At 42.8% G+C, this 25,118-nt stretch overlaps 1 protein-coding gene across 2 annotated transcripts in view; it reads left to right on the top strand.

Moving 5' to 3' along the window:
* Positions 1–25,118, top strand: part of ARHGEF7 (Rho guanine nucleotide exchange factor 7) — a 182,107-nt gene that overhangs the window by 46,149 nt on the left and 110,840 nt on the right. For both annotated transcript variants that reach the window (XM_090022132.1, XM_090022123.1), the window contains exon 3: positions 21,583–21,667. In XM_090022132.1, the coding sequence (XP_089878258.1) occupies positions 21,583–21,667 (85 nt within the window). The remainder of the gene's footprint in view (positions 1–21,582; positions 21,668–25,118) is intronic.

Below are 25,118 nucleotides of genomic sequence, written 5' to 3'. Positions count from 1 at the left end.
ACCTGTGACGTCTTACCCCCCCCACCCTCCCCCCTACAATATACAAGAGTATCAGTGGGTGGGTATGGGGCTTATGGGGGACTGAGTATGTGTGTATGTGGGGTGTAGGGGTGGGTATAGATGTTTGTAGGGGGCTGTGGGGGGTATGGGGTTTGTCGGGGGCTGGGTGGGTGTGTGCATAGGGTGTGGAGGTATATGGATGTGGGGGGTGGAGAGTATTTGGGGTTTGTAGGGGGTGGGTTTGTAGGAATATTGTGTGGGTGGTTGGGTGCATGCGTGTGGGTGGGGTGGGGCCACCCACAGCCCCTGCTGCCAGTGGCAGCAGCAGGCAGAGCCCCCCAGCAGTCCACAGTCCCAGTGAGCCCCCCAGGACTGTACATGGCTGGGCTGCCAGCTCCACTGCATGGTGGGGAGCCCTGTGGGGTGAAACCAACAGTGCAGGTCATGAGGCTCAGCTAGGGTGGCAGGGACAGGGGTGGTCCCAGCCCAGCCCTATAGCGTGGAGCTGCCTGCTGCCACCACTGCTGCAACTTCTGTCTGCCACCGCCCTTATCCTACCCACTGTCACTTCCCTAGCTGCAAGGCCAAGATGAGGGCTATCCTGTGGGTGAGGGTGGAAGTGCAGCATATGCTGCCTCTGGGAGTCAGCAGGGCTCAGCCCCATGCGAGCACAGCAGGGGCAGCCCAGGGCCTGGCCGGATGCAGTGACTTGGTAGGCATCTGCTTGTCAGCTGAATGAAATCACTTGGCAGGTCGGATTTGGCCTGTGGGCTGTATTTTGCCCGCCCCTGGTCTAAGGCAAGGGTGGGCAAAAAGCCTATGGATTTTACTGCCAGGGGATTTTATCTGGCCTGAGGCAGGTCCCTTAGCTCTACCCATTCTAGGCACAGTAAAGGTGTGGTACGTGCAGCCTGTCCTGCTGGCCCTGGGTGCACTGTAGTGGTGTGGTGGCAGATTCCACTTCCAAGAGCCCTGGTGGTAACAGTTCTTTCTAACTGCTGCTGCCAGTGTTGTAACTGCTGTCAGACCTGGCCCTGCTGCCCAGGCATCCCAGTGCATCTGCCCTGCAGCCACTGCAGAGTTGCTGGGTGGAGCAGGCATGGGCGGTCTCTATGGAGACTGGCCTGGGACCCACATGAGCAGGGTGTGCTTGGCTCAGCAATTGGGATGGGGCTGCAGGCGAGCAGGGAGCAGCGTCTTGGTATGGGACCTGGGCTAGGGCCAGGATCCCAGGGCGGTGACAGTGCAAGGCTGGCGCTCGGGGCAGAGCCACTATCCACTGCCTGCATGTTTGTGCTGGTTCTGCAGGCAGGGGTGTGCTGGTGTTGGACCCAGGTCCTAGGGCAGAGCCACTTAAGGAATTTTGGAGGGCAGTTGTGAGGGGGTGGGAGAGGTTCTGACTCAGCCTGCAACAGCTCACTATAACTCCTGAAGTGGTCCTCCAGCCCAAATAATTGCCCACCTCTGGTCTATGGCTTAGACTTTGTAGAGTCCCTCGACAGCGCGAGGCACAGTGGCAGTTATTAGGGGTGCACAGATACAATGGTCTGATGGAATTTGACACTGATTTATAAAGAAAATTTTTTGTATCGGAAATTGGCCTGATGCGGCCGTTAATTTGTCTGATTAAATGCCTGTGTGTGTGCACGCAGCTGCAGTACAGCACGTAGTCAGTGAGATGCAGAGCCAGAAGCGTGGAGAACTGTGTCCAACTAGTAAATCTGGTGTGGGGGAAGGGAAGGGGTGTGTGTGTGTGGGGCGGGGGGGTGCAGATCAAGGTCCTCACAGTGAGGCAGGGTGCGGGGTTGGGGCAGGAGCTGCCCAGCTGGGGCCAGAGCCGGAGCAGGCACAGGACGGAAGCGTGGCTTGTCGGGGGGGGAGTTCCCGCAGCTGTGTGCAGATAGTCCAGTGCTTGTTTGGTGGCTCCTGTCACTATTCTTGCTGCTTGTCCAGGATGGCACAAGGGCCGGGGAGCGTGTGGCCCCAGATCTGCACGGGGCAGGGCAGGCTGGGGCTGGCCTCTTCCCTACCAGGCAGATCCAGGGGCACATGCCCCCCATGGCTCCTACCACTCATCTGGGAGGGCGCCAGTTGAGCACCAGATAAAACGTGTGCAATGGTGGGAGCTTCCCCCCCCCCGGGACGATCTGTGCCTCTGTCCTGCCCACCCCGTGCCGCAGAGATTTGCGTGGCACATGCCTCGCCTCCCAGATGAGCTGCTTGTAGCTCTGTCCTGCACCCTCCCTGCCCCAGCCTCAGCCCCATTCCCTCCCTCACCGCAGGGGCCTTAATCCCCCACTGCCCTCCCCTACCACCAGATTTACCAGCTGCATATTAGAAATTGGATCAGTATTGGCCAATATGCCTCCTTAAAAATCGGCTGTCAGTATCAGCCTCAAAAAATCTGTGTTGGTGCACCCCTAGCAGTTATGAATTTATTTGGAAGGAGAGAGGTGGTTTGAGCGGCAGGTCAGTAAACATAATTATTTTGGGAATACCTTATTTGTATTCTGCAAGGTGTTATCAAGCAAATCCAAATCTAATAGTGTAACTCAGTTGCAGCTGCAGAATAGTTAGCAGGAAAGCCACTGCAACTTTAGAGTCCAGCATACTCTTTCAGTAGGCAACCAGTCCACAGTTTGTCACTTCATAGGAAAAGTAAATGTTTGTTGTTAGCAGGACTAAATATTCCATGGATGAATCCAATCGTCTGTTTTCTTCTTCACAGACATATTTCAGTCTCTTGTATTTAGCTGAGGGCACTTAATCATGAGATAATGAGCAGACTTAAGCTAGTACTTGGAACTTCAGGCCTCATTTTGTAACCCGGGAGTGGTCTTCATGAAGTACTGGCAGTTTAGAAAGCATGAAGACATAAAAACGTCTTGGTGGCTGCAGATACAAAGTTTACCTCTGTATAAAGTTTTACTGAGCTAATAATGATTAACTTAAAAAAGCCCTCTGCTTCCTTTTCATACATTAGTCTGAACAATAAAGAGTTTGTTTATTTTATTTTATTCTATATTTGGGGGGGGAACTAGGACTAGTGTATTTGGATGTCAGATGTTGTCCTGGTAAAATTCATACCTTAGTTTTGTGAATGGTACTCTCCTGCATCTTTAAAACCTTAACGTTTGGGGTTTTTGGAGAGCTGTGTAGAACTATCCCAAATGTAACTAAGCCTGCTCTTTCAAAAGCATTTATTTAAATGGCAGGTGAATATAGACTCAAAATTCATAAACTCAGTCCTTGCGAAATTAGGCATTTCTCACTGTAGTCAGGCTTGCTTTGCTTAAACAGAAGTTGTAAGGTGCTGGTAGGAAGACTAGTAGCTGTAGCTCAATGTCAGTGTAGGAAGTATTTGAACTGTGGCTTCTTAAAACATTTTTTTTGCATGCTAAATTTCATCTGAATCCATTTTGAAACCTCAGGAACAGAGTGTATGAAATAGTTGATTATAAATGGAAAATTTAACAATTAGTCACTACATAATTATTCCTTGAGTTTCTGGCAGTAATTAATAAGATTCTAATAGCTTCCTCTAATGCATTGTGAATTCTCCTCTCTGTAAGAAGGATGTTCTTTTAGCACTTGGTCTTGCATTTATATTAGTGCTGCATTTTTAGATTCTTCTACAAACCAGTGTTTTTTCTTTCCATAATTGGATCAGGAATTATGCGCTTTTATCCATTCTTTTAGAAATTTGAAAGTAATCTTCTCTTGTACATTGCAACTAAACAGACTAGTTTTCCTATTTCTCCAGTTGATAATATATTGAAGGACACCTTAGTTTTACTCTGTCAATTACTTTAGGCCAGAATTAAGCAGAATAATGTTTTTTTTTTTTTGTTTTTTGTTTTTTTGCATGTAACATACAACCAAATAAGATGGATATACACCTTGTTTTTGAAAGGCAGAACCAAGGGGAGAAAAATCTTTTTCTGAAAATCCGAGTAAGTATGGTATTTTCTAGGGAAAACGGGCAGCTGCAGTAGCAAAAGAACAAAGCATTGTGGCTGTTCTGTTAACCCCTAGCTGCAGAGTGCTGCTGACCAGTTGATAATGCCTGACCCTTCTTGTCTTGAACTGAATGGGTTGGGAAGCCACACGTGCCAAATCAGCAGCACCAGTTGAGTCAGCTGAGAGTCCACCTGGCTGACCCAACTCCTGCCCTAGTAACCTGGGTTTTGACTGCATTATAGGAAAAACAGCTTCTGCAGCATGCACCTCTGCCAGGGGAAGGAGAAAGTGTCCAGCCAGTACCTACGGTGCCCCTCATGCTCATTTTGCAGCTCTCTATGCAGCATCAGTATTACTTTTGCCCCTTTCTCTCTTCGTCACCTGCCCCTCTCCCCTCAAGCTCAAGCTGCAGAAGCTGGTGTTGTATTTCCTCACTTAAAGTGTGTACCCCAATTTCCAGGAACTCATTTTTGGGAAAAGGTGTGTTGTATGCAAGAAAATATGGTACACCCATTGGTAAGCAGTTATTGCCACATGAGAGAATCCATAGAAGTCAATGGAACTGTTTACATTTGGGGACAACTTCCATTCTTTCTTTCCATTTAAGGTACTCTTTACTATTGTTGCGGAGTCTTTAATTTAGTTTACCTCTGAACACCTGTTGAGGCCAAGAAGTACTGTTGTTTCCATTTTTAAATGGGATTGAAGTACAGGAAGATGAAATGTCTTGCTCAAGATTACATACGAATTCTTTAGTTACCTGCTAGAGGTTTAACTGTCTTATGTCATTGATAGTGGTAGTTAGCCACGTTAGGCAGAAGGCAGGGTAGCATGGCTCCTTAGAGACCAATTCATTTAGAAAGGCATAAACCTTCATTGGGTGCTGTTGCCTACAAAAGCTCATTCCTTTCTGAATTAGTTAGTTTCTAAGGTGCCACCCTGCTCTGCCTTCTGAAGTCATTTGTTTATAATTGGGGTTAGAGTTCATTCTTTCTGAGCATAAATTATTTTATGAATAGAAATGCCTCATTCCTCTTTTCCCAAATGTATAGTGTGACTTTGTTTTTTAAATCTTAAGGGGTGCCTTAGAGGTGGTCAAAGATAGCAGCAGGATATTGGTGTAGGTGAAACAGTGCTCAGATAAATTAAGGAAATATTTTACAGCTGCATTTTAAGTAGGATTATATTCCACAGCTGCAGTGAATGAATAAGTCTCAAAGTCTTCCATTACAAGGCAGTTTCTTTTTGTTTTAACTTTACACCATTTAAAAAAGCTAGTTGCCTGCTTTGCCAGCACATTCATTCACTCGTGTGTATGTTGCTGAAAGCCTACTCTAGCTCCCGGGCCTTGTTTAAAAAAATGGCGTGGGTTTTCCTTGATTGGATGCCAGTGGCTAAATAGTTTTGTTGCAGAGCCAGCACATAAACAGGTCAGCCTGATCTGAGAATATTTGTTTAGGGGAGTCCTCCAGTACTATGTCAGTAAGTAGACTGTTTTCTCTCACCCTTGGAGACTAAATGGGTGGCTTGTTGCTCTCATCTTAAAGGATTGCTATTCTCGGTCCAGTTCTGTTTGAAAGTGTTATAATCTGACCTCAAACAACAATTGAGTTATGACTTTACTTTCATTACTTTTTTTTTTTTACTTGTTTTAATAATCACAAACTAATGTACCTGTTTTAGAATAGCTCTGCAATTCATGCTTTTGTGTAGTTTTATTTTTCATTGTTTTCTTTCCTTTAATTTTTTTGAGATTTGTTTTTAAAAATTGAGATTACAGACACTGGAAGAAATTTATGAATTGGGTCAAAGTGCTGTCTGATTAAAATTTCTGATTCCGAAGGAGTCTTATACTTTTAGATTGAAAACCCCGCAACAAAAACATGAGCAAAATATCTTGCTTTCTAGAGAGAATTCATTCTGGCATTAGTGATAGGCACAAAATGAAAAGAGGTCTCTTGGCTAGAAGTTCATCCAAGAGGAACCTAGGTGTCTTGTGGGTTCCTCAAGTACACCCCTTGATCACATGATTGTTGTGTTTCTTCAGTCAATGGGTTACTCCTTATATGAGCATGGTATTCTCTAGTCTATTTATGCAGTTGCTTCCCCAGCTTCTCCTGCATTAGTTCAGCCTTATCTGGGACAAGCTTTAGCCAGTTAGCTAGCTTTCATCCAAATCTGGGGTTTTAGGTAAGATTGGAGGTGACACAGGCCCAGAACTGTGGGTGAACCCATTAAAGACTTTGTAGTTTTCCTCATTTTGCTAACTCTTTCAGTCTCCTCTGTATATATGGAAAAGGATGGGTGATGATATGAAATTCTGTGTACCCAAAATGAGAGGAACTTTAAGATATGAACAGTTTCCGCATGTGAGCCTCTGCTAGTCTGTCATTCCTCATCTATTAGTCTACCTCTTCCAGGGACCGTGATTGTTTCAGTTGTCACCTCCTAGTTAGGGCTAACAAAAGCATCTGATATAAAAACATCAGATGCGTGACCAGCTCTGCTGGGAAGGAAAGGGCCTACCCAGCCCGTGGGCTTAAAAAGGGACTGCAGTCTATCCTGGACTGAAGACTGCTGCTTCTAGTGGCACCCCAGGCCACATGGATTGTAGCAAACCCCAGTTAGGCAGGGAATTGCTCAGGGCACCCTTTGGCATTGCCCTTTGTGAGGACAGAGATGTGGGAGAAGTGTCCTAATTGAACATTGTGTCCCTTTGTAGTGAAGGGGGATAACAAGTGGATCTGTTGGGGGGGGGCAGTCACAGCCCCCCTTTGGGGGTGGGTATGGCTTTGAAGGGACAATGAAGGACTCTCCCCTGCTTGTGAGGTGCAGGAGTGGGTAGGAAGGTGAGGGATATGGGGTGGGGGGAGATGCTGGAATTGTTATTTACTTTTATGGAGGTATTGCATGTGGGGTGGGCAGTGAGAGTGGATTGGTCTGGGGGAATGGGGTGGGGTAGATTGCTTTTGAATTTGGGGGGTTTCCTTGACAGGAGATGTGTTCTAGTTTCTAATTTCAGTATCTTTCTTTCTGTTTCTAAAATATATTTTTTGGGGAGGGAGCTATTGTAAGATGCCCTGTGATTTTTTTTTTTTGGAAGGGTGAAATAGACATCTAATATATAAATAAAAAAAAATGTTTAAAAGAATGAGCTGGAAGATCTTGTTTTAGCACTACCTGCAATTGGAAAATTTTATCAGTGCAGTTTTTGTCACAGGCCAAGGCCTCAAAACCTTATTAGCTTGAGTAAAGACTAAGCTTGAATGATTCTCATATTACCAGATTTGCCCTGCTGTATTTTTTTTTTTTTTTTCTGCCAGCTATACCTACAGGAGAATCTCTGCACAAAAGAGTAGCCAGAAAGTTATTAACACCATGACTTGACTTTTTGAGCAATTCCTGTCTAGGAGATTTTAGGAGAAAATTAGGCAATTCCTGGAGACTACATATTTTGGAGTCTTGGTTTAGACCTCTATGCCTGAAAGCTTTGGTCAGGGATCTTACGAATTAAGATTCTATTCCAGTCTTAATTTATAGTATTGGCCTGTAACCACCATCATGCTTTTAAATATGTGCACTGCAATGGTTAAAAACAGTGATGTTAAAGTTGGAGGTTTAATTAGTAAGAGGCTTATTGACAAGTTATGATTTATGTCTAACAGTAAAATAATATGATGCAATCTGTCAGCATAGATAGTTGTATTAATTATGCTGACAAGACAGCACATCTATTTTTTCTGGGCAAGAGGCAGGTTTTGTGTGCATTTTTATAGTGCTCTCAAGGGATTTGTGCGTTGCTTACAAAACAGCATTAAGTCACCTTCAGTGGCACTTAAGGAATGCTTCTGTGGATAGGGAACTGTGGGTGGAGGGTAGGAGGAACAGAATAAGTTATCTTTTCTTTTTGGTTATGCAGTGCTTTTTGAAAAACTAAGTTAACTGCCTTGATTTAAAACTTGCTAATAGTAGTGTAATTTATATCTGTTTGACACACTGATTTTTACATATTATATTGGGTCTGGAGTGAACAGATGACCAGCACTAAAATTGCTGCAGTAGGTTAATACAGCATGTCATCACTAGGTGGCAGGGAGCAGAGATATTAGAGCTATGTTTGTGTGTATGAGGCTAGAAATTAACATAGCTGAATGGAGCGATTCTGCTGTGCTGTGCCTGATTTACTTCAGTGGACGAAATGCATGTTGCCCCTTTTCCCACCCTTGATGGTGCAGGTCAAAGGCTGACATGATCTTTCTGCTTTTACTGCAGTCCTAGACCTGTCCTGTGGGTCTGGGGCAGCAGCAAAAAGTGCTTCCCCACTCTGGGCAGAGGAATGCCTGGCATTGGGTCTGGGGCAGCAGGGAATGCTGGGTGTTTTCCTTGCCCAGAGCGAGTCTGGGGCAATGGGAGAATGCTGGGTCTTTCCCCATTCAACCAGCCCTGCAGGGCTGGCTGAGTGGGGAAGCACTTTCCCTCTATGCCACAGATCCACAAAACAGATATGGAGCAGTGGAGAAAGCTGGGATTTTCCCCTAACCCATGGCTTGGGGTAATAGAAGTCCACTGGGATAAAGTAGCACAGTCTGTTACTACCTTTTGTTGCACTCCTATTTTGTCCTGTCATGTGGCACAGCAAAGGTTAAGGATGTTTATTTGCTCAACATTTGTGCCACTTTAAAATTTTTAAGGAGGCACAAATGAGAAATCGGAGACCTGTTTCCACCTTAATCTAACCTATATTCTTTTACTTCCCCCCCTCCCCGCCAATTCCCTGGATTCTACAAAGTTATACTGGCTTGAGGGTTTACATTGTGTCTGCCTCTTAACACCAGTGTATGTAGTGCTGTGTATCCAGGTCATAAGTGGGAAGCTTTGATTCTGAGGTTGTCCAATTACTGTTACTGCAAAGGAGGATTTCTGCCTGTGCAGAGAGAGATGTTTTAGATCTGAGTGTGCTCTGCTTATCTGTGTGAAGGGAATTGAATGAAATGCCCATATCCATCTTCATGCTTAATGCATCAAACCATTCCATCTGCTCCTACAATTATTATTTCATTAGTTCTGCGCTGTGCTTCCAGCACCTTTAGGCTCTTACTTTTTTTAGCCATTTTAGACCAAATTATGAGGTAGGGTCAGTGTTTGGTATCCCCAGAAAAGAGAAGTTAACTTTGACTTTAAGCAGTATTACTTGTACCAAATCCCCTTTACTTTTATTTTTTTCTAAGTGCTATTTAACCATATATTTATCTCTGTCTGACAGATTGGCAGTTTGTATTGGGTTTTGTGTATTGTCTTGAGCCAGAAATGTTAACTTCAGGTGGAGAGCTCTGGCACAACAACTGCATGTATGATCTAGGGAAAGATAGTTGTGTAAACATGAAGCCCTGTTTAGCATGTTTATTATAAATGTGTAGGATATATGATAAAAGCTTAATCTACTTCTTAATTTTCTAGAAGATGTATGAAAAAAAACTAAATTTGTCCTACTATCAAAAAAGGTCAGATTACATCCATTTAACTTGACTTCCCTTGCAAGGACTACTTGAAAAAGCTTATTCAGCATTAAATTTGTCGGTATAAATATTGACACAGTGTTATAGCTGCAAACATGTCACTTTATATTGTTTGATCCCATCTGATTTGTAAGTTTTTAAAACAATGTTGGGTTTGAGTCATTGCTTTGCTAGGAGACCTCCCAGGCACACTAGGGTGCTGAAAGAAGTTGGACTGATGAGTTGGCACAGGGAACTCTGCCCTCTTAGTTAGTATTAACCTGATTCCATAGCTTGGTTTTAGAGTTCTGTGCTCCTAAAGATACTGCCTTTCAGCAGAGAGAATGTGAGGTGGATCCTGCTCATTTGCACATATTAAGACCCACATGTTTCTTTGTTCAGAGGAGCTGGTGTCATAGTTTCAGTGCTCTGACCAAATTTCAATTTGGATAATTGTGTTCTGACAACTTAAATTCCACTAATGGTTCAGATGGGTAAAATACTCCTTACCTCTTATCTAAAACCTTTTTGTGGTGGTGTTGTGTAAGGCAAAGTAGATGTGTCCTTGGAGTCTCAGTCTAAATTTATCAATCCGTTTTGAGTGCTTCAGGATTAAGATGTAATGCAGATGCTTGATTCTAATGATAAGCTGAACAGGGGAACCTTAAGGAGGAAAAGGCGTCTCTTGCCTCTTTCTCATGCAAAAGTAGAAATTCAAATCTGTTGACACACTTCAAATTGTATTTTCTTGTTGATTATCTTATTGTTATTCCTCCTTTTTTCCTCTTTTTGCGTTTTTAAGAGTGGAAAAAAAATCATTCAGTACTGAAGGCTTTGCAGAAAGTCAGCTGAAACATTCATAGATGTTGGGGTTGGAAGGGACCTCAACAGATCATCGAGTCTGACCCCCTGCATAGACAGGAAAGAGTGCTGGGTTCAGATGACCCCAGCCAGATGCCCATCCAACCTCCTCCTTGAAGACCCCCAGGGTACGGGAAAGCACCATCTCCCTTGGGAGCCCATTCCAAATTTTGGCCACTCTCATTGTGAAGAAGTTCCTCCTAATGTCCAGTTGAAATCTGCTCTCTGCTAGCTTATGGCCATTATTTCTTGTGATCCCCCCCAAGGGGTGCCTTGGTGAGTAGAGCCTCACCAATCCCCTTCTGTGCCTCCATGATGAATTTATAGGCAACCACAAGGTCACCTCTCAACCTTCTCTTGCAGAGGCTGAAGAGGTCCAGGTGCCCTAGTCTCTCCTTGTAGGGCTTGCCTTAACCATACGAGTGGCCCTCTGGACTTCTCCGGGTTATCCACATCCCTCTTGACATGTGGCGCCTGAAACTGCATGCAGTACTCCAACTGCAGTCTGACCAGTGCCCAATAGAGGGGAAGTATCACCTCCTTGGTTCTGTTCGTCATGCACCTGCTGATGCACGATAAAGTGCAGTTAGCTTTTCTGATGACTTTGTCACACTGACAACTCACGTTCATCTTGGAGTCCACTAGGACTCTGATATCCCTTTCTGCTTCCGTGCTGCCGAGCAGGTCATTTCCTAGGCAGCAGGTGTGCTGGACATTTTTCTTCCCTAGGGGCAGCATTTTGCATTTCTCCTTGTTAAATTGCATTCTGTTGTTTTCTGCCCATTTGTCCAACTTGTCCAGGTCTGCCTGTAGTTGTTCCCTGCCTTCCGTCCGGTTCTGCCCACAGTTTTGTATCATCCACAAAGAGTATACTTAACTCCCTTGTCCAAGACATTGAAGAGTATCGGTCCAAGGACTGAGCCCTGCAGGACCCCACTACCCACTCCCTTCCAGGTTGATACCGACCTGTCCACTACCACTCTCTGGGTATGACCCTCTAGCCAATTTGCCACCCACTGGATTGTGTAATCATCCAAGTCACAGCCTCTTAACTTGTTGACCAGTATGGGGTGGGACACTGTATCGGAGGCCTTCCTGAAGTCTGAGTAAATGATATCAACCCCTACTACTCCTGTGTTGAGGTGTTTTGCAACCTGGTCATAAAAGGAGACTAGATTAGTTAGGCATGATCTACCTGCTATGAACCTGTGCTGGTTTCCCTTCAGCATAATTTTTCCTATATGAGCCTTAATAATCTTTTCAAAGACTTTGCCAAGGATGGAGGTGAGACTGACTGGCCTATAGTTGCCTGGATCCTCCTTCCTCCCCTTCTTGAAACTAGGGACCACATTGGCCCTTTTCCAGTCCTTCAGGGCCTGTCCCGTATGCCACGAGTGCTCAAATATTCTTGCCAGTGGCTGTGCAATGATATCAGCCAGTGCCTTAAGTACTCTCGGATGGAGCTTATCCAGGCCTGCTGACTTAAACACATCCAGTCCTTCCAAGTGACTCTGCAGCATCTCAGGCTTATGTTAATGTACTCATCCTCATCCCACATGCAAATAACTCTGCTCCCTCTCTTTGCATTCGACTGCCAGGTGGGCAGGAAAGGGGTGGTGTTACTTTTATACATTGTCCCAGCTGTGAGTTGGCTGTTGTAGGGAGCAGAATCCCAGCAACTTGCAGCCATTTCCTCTTTCCTTTTGTTTTTACCGCTATGACATCCCTTTCCCCTTTTATCTTTATTTTTGGCTTTCACTTTTGGAAGGGTGTGTGGTACTGAAGCCCTCCTCTGTACATTACATGTATTATGCAATTACCTGGTTAACCAATTAATTACAGAATTAAATGAGATTGGTTACACATGCAAATTGACTATGGTGCCTTTAAAAAGTAGCTATAAAATTATTGCTGGAAAATATGTAATAACTTTATAGCTGGTTTCTATCCAGTTTTAATTTGCATGTGTAGCCTGTCCATCCCCCTTCCATGGCTGGGAGCAGTTTCCACTGATCAGAATTCCTATCTCCATCTGCATCCCCAAGCCTGATGCTGGCTCCCAGCCATGGGAACACATTCCCCCTCAGCTGGGAGCCCCATCAGCTAACATGGTCCCTGCTGTGGGGGGGTCCCAGCCAAGGCTGGGAGACTGCAGCTGCTGCCATTTCCTAGTCCCAGACCACAGTAGCTGCAGTCTCCGAGCCTTGGTGGTATGTGGGTCGTCCCCACAGCTGGGAGCCATATCAGCTAATGGGACTCCTAGCTGTGGTGTGATAAGATCTGATTCACAATCTGACAGTTGTGCCTCCTGGCATGCATGTGTGTTATGGCAGGAGGTGTGATTGTGAGGATGTGCATTAGAGTCCATCATGCCTTCACTTGCACATGTAGAGGGAGCCTGAGTATTGCTTAGTGGCTAAAAGTCTGATTTATGCTATGGAGCTATTTCTGCTGTAGCTTTGCTGGCATAGTTATGGTGGCAGAGCCCTTCAGTAGACATACATACTGTGTTTGGCCATAGAAGGGTTTTTTCTTCTGGCTTCATTATTCCACCTTTGAACAACTGAAGCCAAGTTGGCAGAAGCCCTCTTTGGTCAGCATAGCTTTGTCTATGGTTCCCAACCTTTTTTAGCCCCAAGATGTCCCTCGGTAACTTTTTTTCTGAATTTAAATTCCTAGCAGTTCTCATCAGGGGTGCTGCAACATTTGGAAAGGATATGGAGGGTCCTTTTCAAACTAAAATGTTGAGAAGCCTGGCTCTAGCTGGTGCCAGGTACAGGAGCTGCCACACCTTGCTCTTTTTACTGCTTGCCCACTCCCCTGGCCCCTTTCCTGATGTTAAGAGAATTGAATTCAATTTTTAAGTACATTCACTTCCTTACTCTTGATATTGGAACAATGTAGATGTGTAGTGTAGAGACTAGAAAGTCAATTTTGCAAGGGCATCTTGAAATGATCTTTTCAGCAATATCCTTGGCTCAGATAAACCTATAATTGCATAGGCTTATTGTGTATGTCAGTTGGTTTATTACCACCACCTGCGTTCTTGACCTCCTTTTGTAGCTTTTCTCTCACCTTCACCTCTGCTGATTTTCTGTGTACTTCTTTTGCTTCAGTCAAGGCTGCATGTAAAGCAGGGAAATAGGAACTGAGCACTATTCTCTAACTTCTTTATTTCCTTGAACTCCATATTTCAATGCATAAACACCAATTGACCTGAAATCGTCACACCCAACATATTGGTAGGGTAATTTGTTTAGTAAAGGATGTGGATGCAGACTGATGCTTTTTCTTTACAATATTAATGCACAAAAATCAGGATTTTGGCAGTCTTAAGAAATTGTGTGCTTATGTTTGTTTGTTTTTTTAAATAAGGGTACAAGCTTGGTTGATGAAGGTGGTCGTGTGGGTGGACTAGATAAAACAAGGCACTTGACTCGGTATCTCATGATACTGAATAGGAAGGTAGAATAATAGAACATCAGCATAGCACATGTTAATCAATAGATCTCAGAATATAATTGTGACTGGGGAAGTCTCATGAAGGGACTGTTTGTCTTTAGGTTTTTGTTGGGATTGGTGACTTGGAAGACACCGTAAAATTGCTATTAGTTTGTTTGTTTTTTAAGTTTGCAAAATACCCAAATATCAGAAAAGTGGTAAATAATGGAGTGGATAGGTCTGACTGGCTCACTAAGCAATTCGGTGGGTTCTGAAATGAGTGGAAGAATATAATCACGTTTGGTTTTACTCGAAGGAGCAAGTCTTGCATCTAGAAATGAGGAATGAAAGTGGTACTTATTGGATTGGGTACTCTTATGGGAAGCAGTGACTCAAAAGATTTGAGGGTCATGGTAAAGAACTATAACTAGATGCTAGTGCCCAGCACAGTGCTGGAGCCAAAAGGCTTAAGGTGTTTCTTGAATATACACATTATAACATCAAGTAGAAGTAAGGTTATATTGTTGATTATATTAGGCACTGGTACAACTATTGTTGGAATACTTTGTCCAGGGCCAATGGTAACATTTAAAAAACGTTTAAAGATTTGCAGAGGCGTAGCAAACAAATTTTGGAACAATTAAAGAGTTGGAAGACTTGCCAGAGAGAGAGAGATGCAGGGAACTGAGTCTACTTAGCTTAAGGAATGATCTGACTGATTATATGCAAATACTTATATGAGGAACAGATATGTTTAATGTAATTGTATTTCTGACTTTGTTTCTGAAGCATATGTTTTATGGTCAAATACAGTTGCATTATAGTGCAATTCCCATCTAAAATTTTAGAATATGTTTAAACTTCTGTCAAAACAGCGTGGAAGATTGGTTATGTAATATGAATTTTGTGTGCAAGATAAAATTCATTGAATCAAAAGATAATGCTGATTTAAATATTCAGTTTAAATACCTTGGTTGAAAGAATCTCACAAGTAGACCACTAATTTTGCTACCCTTTTTGTTGCCAGTATAATGTAATTGGTCAGACCCCTGCTCTTGATGGTCTCGGAATAAAGATATTAGGTAAAGGACAAAGGGTTAATTCCATTGTGAACGGAGTTATTTCTTATTTTAGAGTACAGTGTTGTATTTAAAATCACAGGTTTAGCGATAGCTGTCTTAAAGTTTCATTTAGCAGCTACATTTGCCTGTCACACATTGATACTCTTTCATTCTCCTCATCCCCAACTTTAAGTTGGTGGTTATTGGCTTTCAGAACAGTTGTGACCCTGAACAATTTCTAGAGGTAGCTCATTCTACATGTTGTGTTTTTGAAATTATTTGAAGAGACTGGTGTTATAGAAGAGGTCACATAGCTAACTACCTTGCAGAGTTAATATTTTGGGATTGATGTGCAAAATGAAAAAAACTTGCCTTGATTTATTTATCTATTCATTGGACCTAGCTTAGGTTCTGGCAGTTAGGGGATTGTTTTTTAACTTGTGACATGAGCATGTTTTTAATGGGGAATTAATTGAGTGACCCATACATATGGGGACCAGAAATGCCATTTTTACAGAGTCACTTTTCAGAGCTGCACTTGTTGTCAAGGTTAGCATGATGCATCACACACCAGATATGAGTGTTGCAAACAGGGCATCACTGTCTGTCCAAAACTAACAGATTTTTAATAATAGGGAAAAGAATATTTAGAATTTCATGTTCTTCAGTTTTTGTTGTAGTGTCTGTTAGGATGCTCATTTTGGACAGCCTGTTTCTTCTAATCGCATAATATCTGTAAGCATCTTTGTAGGTACCCAGAGGTACCTTTTTAGCTGCACAGGAATAGAGGTGGCTTCAGAATTGTAGTGGAGCACAGATGTATGGCTTGTGCTTCAAACTCAGCCCGCGGAGCCAGTCTGACCTTCTGGGTTATCGGTGAGTTGCTGGAAGTTGGGAGGTCGGGGTAGAGGGTCATGGCCTGCTGCAGAATTGGGGTCCCTAATGGATATGTCCTTCAGTGGCAGGAGGGTGAATGAGAGTTGATGCTGTCTTGGTTGCCCTGCAGTTGTTTGACCTGTGTGTGTATCTTACTTCTGACTCTGGCATGGAGTGGCACTAGAAGAACTGGAGCTGCCATTGCCACTTTGGGCCATGAGCTGGAGCCACCCCCATGTCCTAGAATGGATCTGACCTGCAAGGACCCCCATAGCATGGATTCAGCTTGGGGCATGAGTTGTTTGACACTGCTCTAGTGTATGTTGGCTCTTCTTCGTCACAGTGGAGGCCTTCACAACCTTCTGATCATGATTGGTTTCCACTCCTGTGAGTACAAAAGTGCACGTCTGACCAGTAATGCAGTAGAAATGGGCAAGTTTGTAGTTTCTATCTGCTGGTCTTCTGTCTCCTTAATTTAGTTTATATACAGTAAAAGCCGTGTTAACTGGCTCTGTTAACCGGCACACTCTGTTAACCGGCATGCCAGTTGACACGGCAAAAGAGAAACTGGAAGTGGGACTTCTGGTTGTTGAATCCCACAGCCCAGGGGAAAGCAGCCCGTGCAAGGTAAACCAGTCTGTGCTGAGTTCGCCTTCTCTTTTCCCCGGTGCACTGACACCAGGGGAGGGGCGGCACAGTTAATCTGAGATGTGGATGTGGCAGGCAACGATTCCTCTCAGATAACTGGCACATTTGGTTATCTGGCACCCCCCATTTCCCATGGGCTTTTGCTGTACATAAACATTTCCCACGCAGAGTTCTTCTGAAATAGTGTCTTTATTACTAACTGCCTTTGTCAGCAGCTATTAAATTTTGTCTAGCTATAACAATTATTATAAGGGCTTCTTCTTGGAAAAATGATACATATATTTATTTCTTCCAAACATTGCCTTCATTGTCCCCTCATTGAATTTGTTACTTCACAGGAAGTTAGACAATGTGCTTTCCTGGTCAATTTTTAGATGGCATTGTGCATGTTGGGATGGGATGATCCAATCAGATTGCTCCTTGTATCCCATATAGTCTCATCACAGCAGGAAAGTTAAGCCTTTTTCACATCCTGTTATTCTTGAGTTAAATTGGCTTTGGAGAGCTTTTTGCTGTATGAAAATTCACAATGAAGGTGAGAACATATTTATATTTTATTTTAGATTTGCATGCATTCATTTTGCAAACTTTGTCTGTTTTAAAACTGTGATGTTTTAAAAAGAGCTTGAATATTCCTTATGTATTTATGTAATGTCATTTTGCATCCGGATCTGCTTGCCTAATTCAGTTGATATTAGTGGCAGAACCCAAATGTCTTCATCAGTATTTGATGCTATTGGCACATCATTTTTATGTTTAATAATTAAAAGTAGCTTGTTTAGGAAAAAGTTAAATTGAATCATTATTCATAAACTATTCCCCCACTCATTTTTATTAATGATCTAATAACCTATTAGAGCAATACATTTTATCAAGTATTTTTGTATCTATAGCTGCTATTAAGGGCTTCAGTCCTGTAGCTGTTTTTTTGTTTTTTTTCTAAGTGTTACCATTGGGATTGTATTCCAACAGTAGTTGTACCAGTGCCTAATATATCAACAATATAACCTTACTTCTACGTGATGTTATGATGTGTATATCCAAGAATCACCTTAAGCCTTTTGGCCCTAGCACTGTGCTGGGCACTAGCATCTAGTTATAGTTCTTTACCATGACCCTCAAAACATAAGCTATGCTCTGAGGTTTCATTAAAGTTGTAGGGCTTTTGGGTAGGAGTGAGGGCCTGCCTTGGTAGACCTTTTTTGTTATGCTTGGTAATTTTTCCACCTTAAAAATACAACAGTAAATCATTACTTACAAGAAGTCTGTACGTTTGCTAGAATGCGTTCGTTTTTTCATAATGTCTTAATGGATTCAGTTCAGCAAGAAAAGACCACAAATCAGTTTAATGAGTCTATTTGGGTGTAAATATGTAATCTTTATTGTCCTTTCAGTGCTGTGTGATCCTTTCTTCTCATTATTTTAATATAAAACAGCTTGTTCACAAGACAATAGCAACACATTCTCCATTCCCCAAGTATGGAAAATGGCAGTTTCTTTCGTCTTGCATAGGATATGTGCAATGTTTTTCTTTGCTTTTAAAAAAAAACATGTAATTCACAGTAAATCCTAAAGGACTTGTAGTAAAGGGGACTCCATGACCCTTACTGTTTCTTCTAATTTTAAATAAGCTTATTTATGCATTTAATTATCTGGTATGGTAATATTTCTACTCAGGCTGTGCTCTCTTGGAGGCTGTGTATATATAGTCATTGACTAAGTGCTGGATTCTGTAGGTGTTCTGTAAGGCCACTCCTAAGCCTTGTCTCTACTACTGAAAACTAGAGCTAGCAACCAGTACAGGTGAATTGAAACGGAGCATTGTTGAACTGCAAGTACAGCTAAGGAAAGGCTGAAGTCTGCAATTTTTGTGAAAATCCTTGTGGGTTTTATTTTTTGGTTTGGGTTGGTTTTGAATTTTGTTCTGTTTTTGTTTTATTTGGATAAAAATGCCTAAGAGATGTGGAACCTTTATAAAAGATTTTCTTTACTAGGCGATTTTCTGTTGAACAAGACCTCCCCAGATTTGCTTATTCTTTGTTGGATTACCTCTGTTCATGTTGCAGCCCCTGTTAAATTCCAGTGAATCTGCGAAATACCTTGTCATCAACAATCTCAGATGTACTTTGTTCTGGAAAAACATCTAGTTTATGACAAGGACATGAGTAGAAGAACAGCCTATGATTTGTCAGTGACCAGGCATGGAAATTTCACTGTACTTTGCTTATATCTCTTCTTTAATTTCCTCCCTCATCTTCCCGGGGGAGAAAAACGTGGCTGCCTTATCTCATGTTTCTCTGAATAGTCCCTGCAGGAGCACAGACGCTTTCTGATATACCTGTGAAATGGGTCTCTTACCAGGAAGATAAATAGGAAGTTGTTGACCATAGTTAGTCTCCTGGAGTATAGTAGCCTTCTCCCTTTTATATCAAACAAAAACAGCTATAATTTTTTTCTGGCTTTATTGTCCCCTTTCTAATCTTGCATCTGGGAATTCTGTAACTGCTTTCAACATAGAGATATTTATTGCAAGTGGTCCTATTTTTGTGAGTTTCTGAATATTTCCATTACTTCAAATATTCAGGGTCACTTTTTTATATCTAAAAATCCAGATGTTTGATATCATCACCTAGCTCTTCAAAGTTAGAGCCAGACAATTAGGTTGGTGAATTTGGATCCCTCCCTGGCAATACTTTTTTAAAGGATCCAGATGAATGTGATTTAGCTGCGGGTTTGTTCCAATAATGTAGCTAGCTGCTTATTGCAGAAAATTTCACTCACTGACCCTTTTGAAGGACAATGTCATCTTATAAAAGCACAAACAGCATTTTTAGGGTTACATTTAATGCAGTATGGTCTTTGTATTGCTTCTACACACATATTAATTAGTTCAGTGGTTTTCAACCTTTTTCATTTGTGGCCCCCTAAAAAAAAAAAAAAAAAAAAAGGCAAACTGAGGTATGGACCCCCTTGGGAATTTTGAATGGAGGTGCTGGACCCATCTGAATTGTAAGTGTGGGTATTCCCATATTTTGACTGTTGGTAGCCATCTTTTGCAGACCCCTTAGACAGTCTGTGGATCCCCAGGAGTCTGCAGATCACACGTTGAAAACCACTGGATTAGCTTATTCTACACGTGTGTTTAATTAGACACCCTGGAAGTGGAAACGTATCTTAGATCAGGACTGTCCAACATCTGAGTGACCTAGGGCCAATGCCAGCAAGTCTTTGGAGAGCAGGAAATGGAAGATGGAGGAGGGAGGGGGAGCCCAGAGACTGACAACAGCAGCAGGGAGCACTGGAGGGAGTTGGTGTCTGGAATAGGTGTGTTGGGAGCACAAGTTAACCCCCTGAGTGTTGCATATGGTCCATGCTATGTCAGTTGAATGGCCCTGTCTTATGTTACACAGCACTGTTAATAGTCCTCAGTGTACCATTCAACATATAAAATAGAATTATTATTATTATTTTTTTTTTTTGGCTCAAAACTGAAAAGAAAATCTAGGGGTGGTGAAATATAACTAGTAAAGCTGGACCAACTTCCCATAATGAATTATTTTGTTTGTTTGTGTGTAGCTCACTTCTTATCCCTGTTTTTAGATGTAAATGTATTTTTAAAATATGAGCAAAGGGTATGTACAGACATTAAAAAAACCCAAGGCAAAATTGATCCAATCTATGTGGGTTTCTCTAAGCTGTGTAGATTAGATCAGGAGTGAATGGAACGTATGTTGGCTTGCCCTTTGGTGGGGGGAGGGCAGGTAGATGCCTGCACTGGCCCAGGCCAGAAGGGGTGGGGAGGAGGTCTCCTACATGCCTCATAGTGTGCCAGAGATTGCTGAGATTGCCAAGGCCAGTCAAATGGCTGCACCATCCCTGATCGGTTGCCAGGCACATGCCTTTTCCTGCTGCTTGTCTTCCTATAGCTGTCATCTGTAGGCATCCAGTGTAGAGAGGCATATTTGTCCCTGACTTGCAGCAATAAGGGAGTTGCTGGGCTTTGTTCAGGGTGGGGGTGCAGGGGTTCACCCCAGGCAGGCCAGAAGTGGTGGTGGGGATGGGATTCAGGGCTTGCAAGCTGCTGGGGGGAGGCAGTGGGAGGAGCACACCCCATGTTCCTGGCCATGGTTGGTGGGGCACAGTGTCCCTCTCCTGTCTTGGTTTTGCCTGAGCCCCTAGACTGTTTGTTGGAGTGGCTCCAGGAACGGCTCAGAGGATTAACCCCCTACTAGTGCCATGTTCCTGGCTAAAGCCCCTTCCCATGTAGCCTCAAGCGCATGACTGACACCACCTCCCCAGGGACTGGAGCCCTGCAGCTACAGGGAAGAAGCTTCAGCCAGGAATTTTCAGTGCTGGCCCTGGGGGTGGGATTGGAATCCTTTGACCCCTTCCTGGAGCCACAAACTCAGGACTCTGGGTGGGGTGCAGCCATACCCTTGCATGGGAAGGGGCTTCAGCTAGGAACTTGGCCTTGGCTTGTGGGAGGAGGTGGGGAAGAAGGAATCATTTGAGCCCTTTCCGGAGCTGCTCTAGCGCATGGTTGTGGGAGTCGAACAGAACCGGGACAAGGGAGGGACACTGTCCTTTAGACTTGAGCTGGGAATGTGGGGTCCACCACTGGCAATTTCTTCTCAGAGCAGGTCATAAGCCCCGCTCTGCTCCCCGTTTCCATCCTCCCTGGCTGACAGGTAGAGAGTTTGGGGCAGGGCCAATTAAGCGCTTGGCCAAAGCAGCCAAGATATGGCTCCCTGTGATGGGAAACTAGTGCAGGGGCCCCACCAAAGGCACCTGGGATGTTTCTGGACAGTGACCTAACATGAATTAATCAGGGATCTGGGACAGCAGTTTGATGGACGGGTCTAACCTAAACCGATTAAGTGTGATAACTACATCCATCCAGGTCTAGCTTACCCTGGGTTCCACTATTTTTAAACCAGTGTGTGTGCACTGAACTTCTGTTCCGGTACAGGTTGAGACAGGTTTCTGATCACTTACACTGTTTTATATGTAATTTCTGTACCTGGCCAAAAGTTCTTCCTAATTCTTACCATGCAAACTTAAGAGAATTATGACGATATTTTACACATTAAATGTTTATATCAGTGTATTACTTACTATTCATAGCATTCATGAAAGTTAGTGGTACTATCTTTCAGTATTTTTTTTCTCCTGTGTTGCTGGTTAATAGCGTGTGGGTGTGTGTGTGTGTGTGTGTATAATGTATCCTTTTCTTTTTTCAGACTTTTGATGCAAATGACCTGTATCAAGGGCAGAACTTCAACAAGGTTCTCAGCTCCTTGGTTGCTTTAAATAAGGTAACTGCAGGTAAGTAGAAGCTGTTTCTCTGATGCATATTATGGGTAAGATTACCTATATTGTCATCTTTAAACAACTCTGAAATGTTAGCACTACAGACTTTTTGTTACGGTAAAATTAGAATTGGCAGTAGTATTTGAAGAGTTTGTCTCTATATCCCTTCATCTTCTTGATTTATTTTGGCTTAGTTTTAAACTAGTTTGCAGTGGCTTTTAAAAATCCTCTACTCCTGTTCTCCGGAGGTAGACTTCATAGTGAAACACATACAGATTTTTTTGTTTTTTTTTGTTTTGGAGAACATTTTGTAAAGTTCATGAACAATATTTTTGGGTTTTAAAAATATCCACATTGGTTCAATCCTGCACTCTTCCTTTGCATAGGCTAATCCAGGTTCCTCCTCCTTTACATTTTTTTTATTTTGCATGAAAATTTTATAATCCTGAATTTATGAAAGAAGTGAGTTGTCATAAACATATCACAAATTAATAGTTTAAGCCATGTGAGAGATTGAAGGAGGAGAGTCTGAGCTTTAAGGAGAAATTTCTTTAAGCACTTGGAATTTTTATCTACTAAACATGAGAAGAAACATTTTCTGTAGATAGATGTAAATAGAAGTCAACCATATAAATGAGTTTCTTGGTATGGCATGTTTTCATTTTTTATTTTATCTGCTTAAAGGGAAAACGTGACTTATATCTGCAGACACTTTTGTTGTACTGGTTTAGTCAGTTAGTGGGAACGTAACATCAAAATTTCCGTCAAAATGTGAAAAACATGGGAAAAGAACTTAACACTGACATTTTTTAAAAAGTAAGTTTCCTGTTTTAAAGCTTTTCAATAAAACCAGAATCTGGAGAAAAGCCCCTTGTTTTTTATTTTTTTGCCGTCTCTTTTTGAAACTTCTTTAAACTCCTTTTTGGAAAAAATAAAAAGGCAGGTCAGACCAAATGTCTTCCTAGCCCAGTGTTCTGTCTGTGACAGTGACAAATAATGGATGCTTTAAAAGAAAAATATTAGAAACAGAACATGTTTAGATCCATCATTTTCATACCCTCCCAGTCACCAGCAGTGGAGGAGGTAACCTGATATTAGGCTAATGGCCTTTGATGGACTTACTAAACTGAACTTTTAATTTTTGAAAATGAAAGTAGTCTTCCTGCCTTTTTGAACTTTTTGTTTTTAGTTTTAGGCACCAAAAATTATCCATTTCAAATGCTGGAAAAGTTTGTTACTTTTCAAGAAGCTTTTCCCCCTCCTATGATCAGTTCTTCTCATCCCATGTGAATGATCCTTCCTGGTTTGCATTAGGGTACAATGACAGGGCACTTAAAAGGAAGCCTGCATTGTCTTTGCTGGGCTGTATTTGATACAGTTTGGTAGTGAATAAATAAATGGGCTTATTCTCTTTGAATTAATTTAAATTAATTTGAAAATGTTAGAAAGGTTTTAGCAGAGTCCTTGTTATCTGAGATTTTTGCAGTATGTGTTCAAGAAAAAATTACAGTTCAGATGTGTTGAAAGAACTGTACCAGAATAGAAGAGAATGTTTTTCCCACAGATGTTAGCCAAACATGCTCCTATCCTAGCATTAAAAAAAAAAAAATTGTTTTCTGGTGAGAGAATTTCAGGAAGCAGTCCACATCTCTTCAAAGTAAATTTCCATGTAGTGTCTTTCAAAGTTGCCCACATGTTTAAGCCATGCAGGATAAGTGACACACGGAAGAAGGAAATGCCTGATGGCTTTGGTTTGCAGAACCAGATGTAGGGGCAGGGTTGGGGGAGGTAGCTGGGACTTCATCTAGCACTAGCAGTGGATTTGGTGGTGTGTTCCTGTACTTAGCTGCAGATGTGACCATGAATTAGACTTTTTCCAAACATAGTACAAAGATGTTTTAGGTTACTTTTTGTCCTTTCACTTGAGATGTCTTGGTTACTGACAGTACCTATCAGTAGATTTTTAAATTCAGCTGTAACAACAGCGTTGGTAGTAAACTTGTGATCAGTATATAAAATATACTGGCTTTTGCAATTCTGTTTTGTTTCTATTTCTTCAGCTATTTAAGGTCTGATTTTTCCTTATGCCTTTTTTCTTTTATAATAATGGATTCACATGTCACCCTTTTATGTGCATTATAGGGTAGGAAGTTTCCAAATTACTTTGGAGTGTGACTGGTTGAGAGAGGTTTCTTTGTTGTTTCCTCCCCCCCCCCCCCGAATAACAGTGTGCTGATGTCAATATAAACTTAAATGAGAAGAAAAGTAGTTCTAATAAAACTCTTTTCAACATATGATATACCAAGGGTGTTCAACCCATCTAGCCTGTGAGCTGGTCTTCAGGCTGGACTTAGACTGACCCCCTGTGGAGTACTTGTGGCACCAGATCTAAACCATGAGTTATATACAACATGCTCCAGTCCCTGGGGCAGTCCATGGGGCACATACCAGTGGTGAATGGGCTAAAGCTGGCACTGCAGGCAGCACAGGGGGTCTGGTCTGTCCAGTGACAAGCAGCACACAGGGCCTGGGTGAGCACAAGGGGTTGGTTCAGTGATCCATGGGTTGGATCACATGACTCCATGAGCTGAATCCAGTCCACAGGCCATCTGTTTGACTGATATCTCTGCAATACACAGTACTGCATACAAGAAGCATGAGGAATAAGCAGGAAAAATCACAGGTCCTAGGACATCATGTGTATGCTCCGCAAGTTTGCAGAAGACACCAGGCTGGGGGGAGTAGTAGATATGCTGGAGGTTAGGGCTAGGATTCAGAGTGACCTAGATGAGTTGGAGGATTGGGCCAAAAGGTGTCTCGTGAGGTTCAACAAGGATAAGTGCAGAGTCCTGCACTTAGGGTGGAACAGTCCAATGCACCAGTACAGGCTGGAGGCTGACTGGTTGGGCAGTAACTCTGCAGAAAGGGACCTGGGGATTACAGTGGACAACAAGTTGAATGAGCCAGCAGCGTGCCCTTGTGGCCAAGAAGACATACAGTGCCGTATTCAGTTTTGCTGCCCCCCCCAACTACAGAAAGGATGTGGAGCTATTGGAGAGAGTCCAGCGGAGGTAACAAAAAAGTGGTGAGGAGCTGGGGCACATGACTTATGAGGAAAGACTGAGGAAACTGGGATTATTTACTTAAGAGGAGATTGAGGGGGGACTTCATGGCAGCCTTCAACTACCTGAGGGGGATTTCAAAAGAGGATGGAGTTAGATTATTCATAGTGGTGGCAGATGACAGAACAAGGAGCAACAGTCTCAAGTTGTAGCAAGGGAAGTTTAGGTTAGATTTTTAAGAAGAATTTTCTCAGTAGGAGGGTAGTAAAACACTGGAACAGGTTACCCAGAGAGGTGGTGGAAGCTCCATCCATCTTTGGAGGTTTTCAAGACCTGGCTAGACAAAACTTTGGCTGGTATGATCTAGTTGGGGATGGTCCTGCTATGAGTAGAGGGGGCTGGAC

Source organism: Crocodylus siamensis, chromosome 1 (genome assembly GCF_052110815.1).
Source record: "Crocodylus siamensis isolate JL-2025a chromosome 1, ASM5211081v1, whole genome shotgun sequence".
Classification (NCBI taxonomy): Eukaryota; Metazoa; Chordata; order Crocodylia; family Crocodylidae; genus Crocodylus; species Crocodylus siamensis.
This window is presented reverse-complemented; position numbering and strand designations above follow the sequence as displayed.